The sequence below is a fragment of the Sardina pilchardus genome, chromosome 3 (assembly GCF_963854185.1).
Source record: "Sardina pilchardus chromosome 3, fSarPil1.1, whole genome shotgun sequence".
Classification (NCBI taxonomy): domain Eukaryota; kingdom Metazoa; phylum Chordata; class Actinopteri; order Clupeiformes; family Clupeidae; genus Sardina; species Sardina pilchardus.
The window spans coordinates 11,429,135-11,438,865 of record NC_084996.1 but is presented as its reverse complement, the minus strand read 5'-3'; the positions used below and the strand labels follow the sequence as shown (position 1 = coordinate 11,438,865).

The 9,731-nt window shown below is 42.6% G+C and overlaps 1 protein-coding gene across 1 annotated transcript; it reads left to right on the top strand.

Moving 5' to 3' along the window:
- The first annotated feature begins 1,914 nt into the window (after nt 1-1,914).
- Nucleotides 1,915-8,025, top strand: tefb (TEF transcription factor, PAR bZIP family member b). The gene is made up of 5 exons (XM_062531799.1): nt 1,915-2,525; nt 3,256-3,777; nt 4,348-4,562; nt 4,771-4,982; nt 5,548-8,025. The coding sequence occupies exons 1-5, from the start codon at nt 2,399-2,401 to the stop codon at nt 5,579-5,581; spliced, it is 1,110 nt and encodes a 369-aa protein (XP_062387783.1). The 5' UTR covers nt 1,915-2,398; the 3' UTR covers nt 5,582-8,025.
- Nucleotides 8,026-9,731: the final 1,706 nt, after the last annotated feature.

Below are 9,731 nucleotides of genomic sequence, written 5' to 3'. Positions count from 1 at the left end.
CATTTGTTTAGGATCATGTTTATGTCTGTGTTTCCTAGAAGACACTTTTGTCCAGAGCAATTTACTATTTGAGGCATAGACCAGAAAGGTTTGGTAGCTCAATCCTCCCCCTCAGTGCTCACCTAGAAACTCTATGCAGTGTTTTGTTGTCATTTACTTTGTTTCTCCTTCATGGAGCCAGGGCTATGTGAGAATACCAGGTTATTTTACACTGTGCACTGGATTTCTCGCTTAGAATCACTCCCCCTACCCTCTAACCCAGTTATGTACTTTTTGGCCCCAATTTGTTGGATAAAGAGAACAGATTTCAGAACTGGTGAATCAGGTGTCCGAGGCTTACATTGACAATGTTAGAGACTCCATTCTGCATATTGTACATCAGTGTTGCATCAAAATTAGTTTAAAGCCATCATTTTTCGGGTAAAAGAGCAGCATTGCTTTGTAAATATATTGTACAGCTATATATCGTTCAGGAGACAAAAGGTGAAATTGGCTGTTGATTGCATGGAGACTTTGGAACAAAAAAGATCAGCAGGACTTTTCTGTTTGTGAACATGGATGTCTTGACCTCTGCCCATGCAGAGATTACCATAGTGGTCAATAACATTCTGGTTCACTGAAGATTCTCTTAAACACATCAGTCGCCAGTCACAAAGAGCAGTGTGTGGAAACTTCTCAATAGACTGAAATTAATAGAAAGTGACTTGATGGAATGTCTCTGAATTGGCTTTTATTGTGCTGTGGTCAAAATGCCCATGTGACCCTAATACTGCAGAGAAAATAAATTACTTGTACCTCAAAAGTCTTAGGTGAATGGCAATAGACTGATGACATTTATTGTCGGGAACTATAGGCAACTATACAACTACCCTACAATTGTAATCCAAAATGTTTTTATATGAGATCTTGCATGGATTATGCTAGACACTAAGGGAACAACAACATGCACTTAAAGAAGCCTTTGGCTCTGTGGCAACCAATTAGAACAAGCACAGGGCAGAATCAAACATAGCACCTGTTAGTATCTCAAAACATGGTGTACTTACATTTGTACCCATTTTTGCCGGCACATGCTGTTCTTTGGCAACTCCAAAAATCTGAAAATGCTTCACCAATGCATCATAATGGACTCGGCACATTGCCTGCCATGTTGTGCAGAGAGCATGTCGCTGTATAGAGCCATAACACTACCTCTTGTACTTTATTGCAGCTGGAGAAATGAGTGACAGAATTGAACATTTGTTCAATTTCCCAGCTCAGGCACCTTATCTGAGAAAGGGCTGCATCTGTAAAGGCCATGTCCGAATGTGTGGAACTTATATTAATCGCAGGTTCTCATGACCCTTTCAAATAAGGGTCTTCAAAGAACATGCTCACTTTACATGTGTTACAAATATCCTGTCTGGAATCCTCTCCTACTAATAGTCTTTATTTTGCGTCTTGCCAGACTGTTTTGATTAGATGCACTAGAACAGCGCATAACCAAAGACATCAAGACAACTTGCAAGTTGGAACACTAAAGTAGGCTACACACGCACGCTCTCGCCTGTTCTCGCGCAAGGCGCACTCCAGTCGCCTGCATGTGCACACACGAGTAGAGACGGGCCAGCCCTGCACATGCGGTACCCCCGCCCCTCGCCAAATGAGTGTTCACAGAGGGAGAACGGCACGTGTATTGACATGAGTGTTCCGCGGAAGTGGAAAAACACAGACTCATACGACTGTTTTGTTTGGAAAAGCGAAACCATTGGTTTCTAAATAATGTTTTGAAAGAATAGCCTAAAATATGTAGGTCAGTATATGAATATGCTTTGTATTAGCCTACTGTGTATAGTGTATTATGTTTTACTGGGTTTCTTTTAAGCCATAGGCCTATTATTATATTATTATTATTATCAGGTTAAAGAGACATGCCAGTCAGGTTCTCAACCAGCGTCACCTTGTACTCATCGTGCTTTTTGGTTTTGTCATAGGAGCGGCATAGTTGGAGACACAGTGTTCTTTTCTACGATCACGTTTCACGCGGAATGTATATCGGTCTACTGCGACGAGAGGGATTGGATCCCTGCCGACCAATAGAGTATCCGCTTTCCGTATAGCGTTGTCCTTGAGTAAGAGTATACACAGCGTCCTGCAGATGTTGCCTTATTCATATTCATGACGAGCAGTCGAGTGACCTATCAGCGACAGCAAGTTTCTACCCAAGGCGTGTACTTCATGAATATCTAATCACAAAGCGCAAAAGGGTAGATTGGTTCGGTTCACAATTGTTTTGGCGAAACTAATTTTTGACGAGGTCTCACGGCGATAGGACTATCACAACAATCGACAAACTTCAAGGAAACGTCCGTCTTCCATAGCCAGTATTTGCGCGGAATCGGTCCTTGAGCAGTCAATTATGCCTGGAGAAGCGACAATTACATTAACCCTTGCGCCAAACTCGGGACAAGCTAAGCCGTTCCCTTTTGTTTTGAAGAAAGTCATGGATATTCCTCCACCCAATATTCTTGACGAGGGCGATGATGGTAAGCTTTCTGCTTTTCTGTAATAAATGGACGAACGGACAGTCTAACTTGCATAGCTAACAGCATTGTACGTAAAGAGATGTAAAGGGGTTAACAATAGGCTATGGGCTACTCAGCATGCAGACTAGTATGAAAATGATACAATTGTCAAGCTGTTTCTAGGCGGCGCTAGAACATATTGGCCCATACAAATGTCAACAAATTCCGTCGGACTCTCTTCTTCTGTCGTTTGTACACATTTATGCATACTATATTCTGTGATATTCTCTAAGATTATTTAGCATACATGTGTAGCGATTTTCATTCATCTGTCAGCATTGTGCCTTGTGGCACTTGGAACAGTGCGTACCGAGACTGAGAAAAAGAACACATAGTTCTAACCGCTTTCCTGTCCCAGTGTTGGTAACCGACTGGTGTCTATAAATATATCCGGTGCCCCAGATTCGAGACATATACGATGATATTATGATTTTTAATCGAGACCATAGTTGTGCTTTTGATTTATTTATACATGTTTTTTTCTGGTATCTGGCAGTTGCAAACTTCCACCACCATGTTTGTTGTGAAATGGTGCGGTCATTATTTAGTCCTGCGTATCTAAACAATCTACTTCGCAATGTATGATTTGAGTTCACATTCTAAACTTTCTCCCCTTTTCCCTTGAAATTCACCCGTGCACACCCATCCACATCATCGCCTGTTTCTTGGTGCGTGTTCATCAAACCCTCAGAGATCAAGAAGGAGAAGCTATGCCTTGTCGAAAGCACCGAGCCTGGAAGCGATGCGGCCGGCACGGCCAGTGGTGGAGGGACAGGGAGCGTTTCAGCCTCCCTGACCCCCGCCATCTGGGAGAAGACCATCCCGTATGACGGCGAGAACTTCCACCTGGAGTACATGGACTTGGACGAGTTTCTTCTGGAGAACGGCATCCCCATCTCCCTCGAGGAGGAGCTACAGCGTAGCCTGGGACAGGAGCAGGGCAGCGAAGGGAGCAGCGGCGCCGATGAGGCCAAGGAATCTTTGTCCTCTACGACGCCGGCCACCTCCAAGGCTGCTCTGCCAGAAGCCACAGACCCACCACAGGCAACAGTGGAGGAGGAGGAGAAGAAGAAAAAGAATAAGGAGGAACAGCAGAATAGAGAGGATGAGGAACAAGAGGAAGATGGTGATGATGAGGAGGATGAGGAAGAGGATGATGATGACGAATCTCTGACAGATGCCACCGAATTAGAAGCTGCACAAATTGAAGCAGGTAAATAATCTCTCTCTCACACACACACACACACACACACACACACACACACACACACACACACACACACACACACACACACACACACACACACACACACACACACACCCATACACAGACTACCTGCATGTATTCACCACCTCTTCACATACGTAGGTATAGCTTTACTGGAGGTCAATCATGCAAATGCACAGGCATGTACTGTATGTCAGTTATGGCACTTTCCATACAGTGAGGCTCAAGCACCTTACCCCCTGATAGACTTGTGAGGGAAGTACCAGCTGTTGCTTATGCCAGCATATACTAGTGTAGTGTGCTCTTGACATGCTGTGCTCTCATGACACGTGTTCTCGTGTCAAGTGCCTCCTATTACGATCAGCTGATCCAGAAATAAAGCCTGCTTAGTTACCCAGCTGATATGAATGAATTAATGTGTAGTTATTACTCACTCCATTGGCTATCTTCATCCAAATCATAATCCCCTACTTTAGCCCTAGCATCAACACTGTCAACTGCGGTGATCTCACAAAGTTTCTGTTGACAAGAAAAAATTTCATAATGTCACCCTAGGTAAAAGAAAGCAACGAGGCACCCCAACACCCATGGATCCAGAGGAGATTGAGGTGGATGTGAACTTCCAGCCAGACCCCACTGATCTGGTCCTGTCAAGTGTGCCGGGGGGTGAGCTCTTCAACCCTCGCAAGCATCGCTTCTCAGAGGACGAGCTGAAGCCCCAACCCATGATCAAGAAGGCCAAGAAGGTGTTTGTTCCTGATGAGCGAAAGGTAGGTTGGACAGAGGCCGTGATGATGGAGGGAAAAAGTCTGCGCACAGGTTTACTCGGACCTTTTCTCGACATCATTTGTATTTACCTACTCCTGCACTTTGGATGTGCACATTGATTTTGAGGTTGTACAAAATGACCCTTACCTGATGGTGTTGTAGGATGGGGCATGCTTTACCTAACCCACTGCCTGTGTTTTTCATCTGCAGGATGACAAGTACTGGTGCAGGAGGAAGAAGAACAACGTGGCAGCGAAGCGCTCCCGCGATGCACGCCGGCTGAAAGAGAACCAGATCGCCGTGCGGGCGTCCTTCCTGGAGCGGGAGAACGCGGCGCTGCGGCTGGAGGTGGCCGATCTGCGCAAGGACTACGGCCGGTGCAAGAACGTCATCGCCCGCTACGAGACCAAATACGGTCCACTGTAAGGGACAGTTTTAAGCCCTCTTGATCCCCAAAAGCTGCAGCTGCTGCAGCAGCAGCAATGACAACCGTATATTGAAACCAAACAAGACAACACAAACAAATCCACCACCTGAAAACGGTGTCCCTGCAGGATGTTGTGGCAAACACCTAAAGGTTTTGAGCGACTCTGTCAGAGGCACTAGGAGGTGGCGAGGTGGGTCGGGCCTGGTTTTGAGTAGCAGCTGTATAACAAGGCACCCACTGTCACAAATAAGGGGTAAAAAAAAAAAAAACGAGCTCAGTCTCTGAAAAATGAAAAGGCACCAAGAGAGCCCATCAGATAAGCCAAGTTGCAGGGACACAAAGAAGGCACCTGAATCCACCTTTTTGAATTAGCCATGCTGAAAGCCAGAGAGAAAAGGGCCAACACAATGGCTCAATACAGCACACAGTCAAAGCATGAAGTCCCTGTCCTGTTGAATGATGTGTCTTCCCTCACCTGCCCTCCCCATTCCCAATCCCTCCCAATTATTCCCAAACCTTGCCAGTCCAAATAACCGACTGTCTCTCTCCTCTGTTTGAAGCACTGTGTTGGAGACTCAGGACAAGGACATGTGAAGCAATGATTTATTGATTTATTCATGACGGGAGAGGGTGAACCAGATGAATAAATGAATAAATGGTGTGGATTACCACCAAAGCAGATGGACGTCTTGGTTGGGAATCTTGCGCAGAAGAGGACAAAATGGCGTGAGGGGACTGGGTGTCTGTAAAATGTGTGTGTTCCTCAGCACCTCAGTAGATGTGTGTCACGGTCCGTGGTTATAGTGACCGTGGCCCTCAAGAGTTCTTTCTTCCTAAATCACCAATGGGGTGTGTGTGCGTGTCTGCAGGAGAGGTTTTTGTACTGTCCTTCCCTTGTTCACACAAAGGCTTTGTGTTTGCTCTTCCCCACTGTGTTGCACTCTCAATTGTCTGTGTGTGTGAATGAGAGATTGCATGTGAATGTGTGTCTGTGCTCGAGGCGAGGGTGATGACATTGGAGAGGGATAACTCAACTGAAGCAATTGCTTGCTCAATAGTGATATTTACATGGGTCTTGCATACCCATTTGTGAAATAGAGTTTGAGATGTGTAAGGATATCCTTGTAAGAACTAGCACTGTCCTGCGTGTTCCTGCGCTGACATCACTGAAAGGGTAAGATGACCTTTTTTTGGCAAGGTGGAGGCAGATTACTTTACAGATTACAAACATGTCTGTGGTCTGGCATATCAGGTAGTTATAAAAGGGAACAGTTATCTGTTGTTATCTAAACTGTAAATAGGCTTGTTTTTTGTTTTGTTTTGTTTTGTTTTGTTCTTTCAGTGTGATGAACTAGCTGGGAATTTGTACCTTACTGATGTTACTATGATTTTTTTTTTTTTTTTTAATCTGTTGATGATTTAGTAATGATGTGCATCTCTTCTTTGATGCATCTATTGATTTTGATGTGCACAAAAAAGATTCTACAACAATAATTTCTTTGTGTAGTGAAAAAAGTACACAAAAACAGAACCAGTAACTGTGCAGGGATTCTATGATTTTAAAATAAGTGCAACACGTTGATGACATTGCCAAGAAATGTACCCAATTGATTTGAATATTATGCTTTTTGTACTCTTCCAACCAGTCCACCGTCATGTTTACCTCATACAAATAATTTTTGGCTGTTCTGGACTTTAGGGGAGTAGTTTGTCTTCCTAAAATGAACGTGATCACATGAAGGCTGGGGCCTCTTTTTTTTCAAAAGGCCTTGGTGACTTGGCCAAGGACTGTGAACAGTAAGAGGCTGGGTGTCTTTCTTACAGACTATCATACAGTATGGACATTAATCATCATGGGACTCATTCAACAGATCTGGGGATCTAAACCGATCACCACATGGATCATTGAACAGACCTGGCATTTCCACAGAGAAGTGTCAAAAATATAAATGTTTTTTTTTAAATATTGTCTGAAGTAAGTAAGACTATCTCCATTTATTTATCTGCTAAAATAGTGGAACGGAGATTAATTGAAGGGTATATAGGCACCAAAGTTTATTTGTGCTTCCATCTGATGATTGGTAAAAGTTGGACTAACGAAAGCTGGAAATCACAAATGTTTGAAAATGGAAATAGTTTTTTAAATTCAAGTTTTGTGGTGGGGAAAAATGGTCATTATGGAGGCCTTGCTAGATCAACACACTATTAGAGGGGTTGGGATTTGCATGGTAAGCTTTGCTTTGGGCTTGGATGCGTAGAACCATCAGGACGCACAGTAGTGACTTCACATTTGGTGTATAGAACACATTTCTTTGCCTAAGTAAGGGAGGTGCTTTCCTTAGTTATCTACTGAGCAGCAAAGTGTATCCAAGGTAATGCAATGTTAAAATGTACCGAGTTTCGTTTTCAGCACTAATTGCTTGCTTCCTGTACTTCCAAAACATTTTGAAATGTTTTTCTTTTCTTACTATTTTTGTAATTACTGCATTTTTTATATGGAAGTTAAAGTAGCAGGTGGTCAGTCACAAATCGTGCCCTATTCAAAAATGTTCATCACTGTGTAATTTATGTATTTCGATTAAATATTGTGGTTCAGAAAAATGGGTTTTGGAGGTCATCACTTTGCCTTTTTCATGCTGCAAAATTTGGGAATTATTAGAAAGGACTTCAGTTCTGCTTGCCATTTTAAAAAAGAACTTATGACATGAGGGTACTGGTCATCACCTGTACAATTTGTGATTGACCACAGATGCCTTTGTTTTGGAAATGTAGCAGTCTGACACCTCACTTAACGCCTGATTCACTTTTTGAAAAACAAAAACAATCTTGGACATTTTGAAGTCGCCTGTTGTCCAGTATTGGTGCATTTTCAGCTTCTTTCATTATTATTTTTTAAGAAATAATATTTCTGTTTTTATATAAAGGCACCTTCTGTTTCCTACTTATCTCCCCATCATTATGGGGTGTGTGTAATAGCTGTATGTTCTAACAGTATCTTGTGTCATGCATATTAATAAAGACTAATTTGCTGAAACATAGATTTGGCATTCAACTGTCATTGCCATTGTACTGCAAGTTAAATCCACCATCACACTGAAGTGGATTTGAGAGACCATCCTATCAGCTCTATATTCAACACCATAGACACACATGCACACACACACACACAAACACCATATGAGCGGTTTGACTGCCTCTGCCACATCGTCATTAGTATTCTGCATGTGTGTGGTGTTACGTAATGATCATACATACACACACACAAGGGGGAGATGTTGCATAACATCTGCCTCAAAGACAAGGGGAGATGGAAGCTGCAGCGGGTGAGGAGAAGGGAGCTGCGTGGGGGGAGGCAGTGATGAAAAGCCAAGGGATTAGGTGGAAGCAGAGACAACCATCAGGGAGGGAGACGCTCGACTGCACAGAGGGATGCAACAAACACGGCATCTCGAAGCGGAGAGGGGAAAGGAAGGGCATTTCATTAAAGGCTGCTGTTATCACTCTCCGTGTTGATTCCCTCCTGTTAACCTTCACCGACGGTGGTGCCAGGAGAGAACAAAGCACATTTCAATCTGCCCACAAGAAAACGTGTACCCAACAGATGCCTGAGAACAGACTGCCTGGCAGAGAGGATATGAGGTTACAGGAGTGGGTGGTAGGTAATATGAGGTAGACGCTTAAGTGGGGACTTAATAGTATATACTTGAGCGGTAGATAGTTACTATGTGTAACGTGTAATTCTACATGATACATACCTTCAACTTGGCATCAAGATTTTAATGACTATTCATTTATTTTAGATGTACTTATGCTTCACTAAGTTACCAAGCAAATCAATGACAGTTCATCCCTTATGTTCATCCCTATTGAGATGATTGCCCATCTCCATTAATTCTTTTGTTAAATTAGTTGGATGACTGACCTCAAAATATTTGAAAGAGAAGACCCCAGTCAGTTTTGATCTCTCATTCACTTCAATAAAGACACAAAAGATATATTGGTATGGTATCATACTGAAGATGGAGAATGGCTTGCTAAGCATTGTCATGTATCTTGCTGCAAAAACGTGATTTATAGCATAGATATCACCAGCTCACCACCGTTTTGTATTTGTGATGCATTGAAAGCAGGCTAACTGTTACATTGGATGTCTTTTTTCTGTTTTGAGTTATGGGGCTCTTAATTACATGATGCAGGGCAAGGTGCATAGTCTTAAGCCTACCAAAAGTTAATCCCGTCAGTCTAAATCAATTTGGTAATTTAACACCATTGGTAAGACCCTAACCACAAACATTGATGACCCAGCTTATCGCTTCCACATGCAACATGATAGCTACAGTAGTTCATGCCAAGAACTTCGGTTTTTCATAGCCTTTGTTTTTCAACAGTCATTTCAATTAGGGCCCATGGTCTTTCAGTCGTAAGAATTGTAGTCCAATAGGCCTACATTGTTCCACATATACCATCACATGTACATTTTGTTTAGCAAGTAATTACAGTGGAACTGTATTGGTTTATGTTTAGTTGATTTATCTTTACTCAATCAAAACAAAACAACTGCATTTTTATTGATATTACCTGAAATACACAATTAAATAATATGACTTTTTAATGTTTTTAAAAATGGATATATAGTGTTTTGGAATCAAACTCTTCACAAAAGGCCTTTCTTAAACTTGTCAGCGCACAGTTAGTACAATAAGGACAGGACCAACAGTTCATACCATGCATCCACTTGTCACTA

Bases quoted from the DNA above. Each gene is read 5' to 3' on its own strand.
- tefb (XM_062531799.1), top strand. From the start codon at position 2,399: ATGCCTGGAGAAGCGACAATTACATTAACCCTTGCGCCAAACTCGGGA. The intron at 3,778-4,347 runs GTAAATAATCTC...ATGTCACCCTAG, and splicing joins AGCTGCACAAATTGAAGCAG to GTAAAAGAAAGCAACGAGGC. The intron at 4,563-4,770 runs GTAGGTTGGACA...TTTCATCTGCAG, and splicing joins TTGTTCCTGATGAGCGAAAG to GATGACAAGTACTGGTGCAG.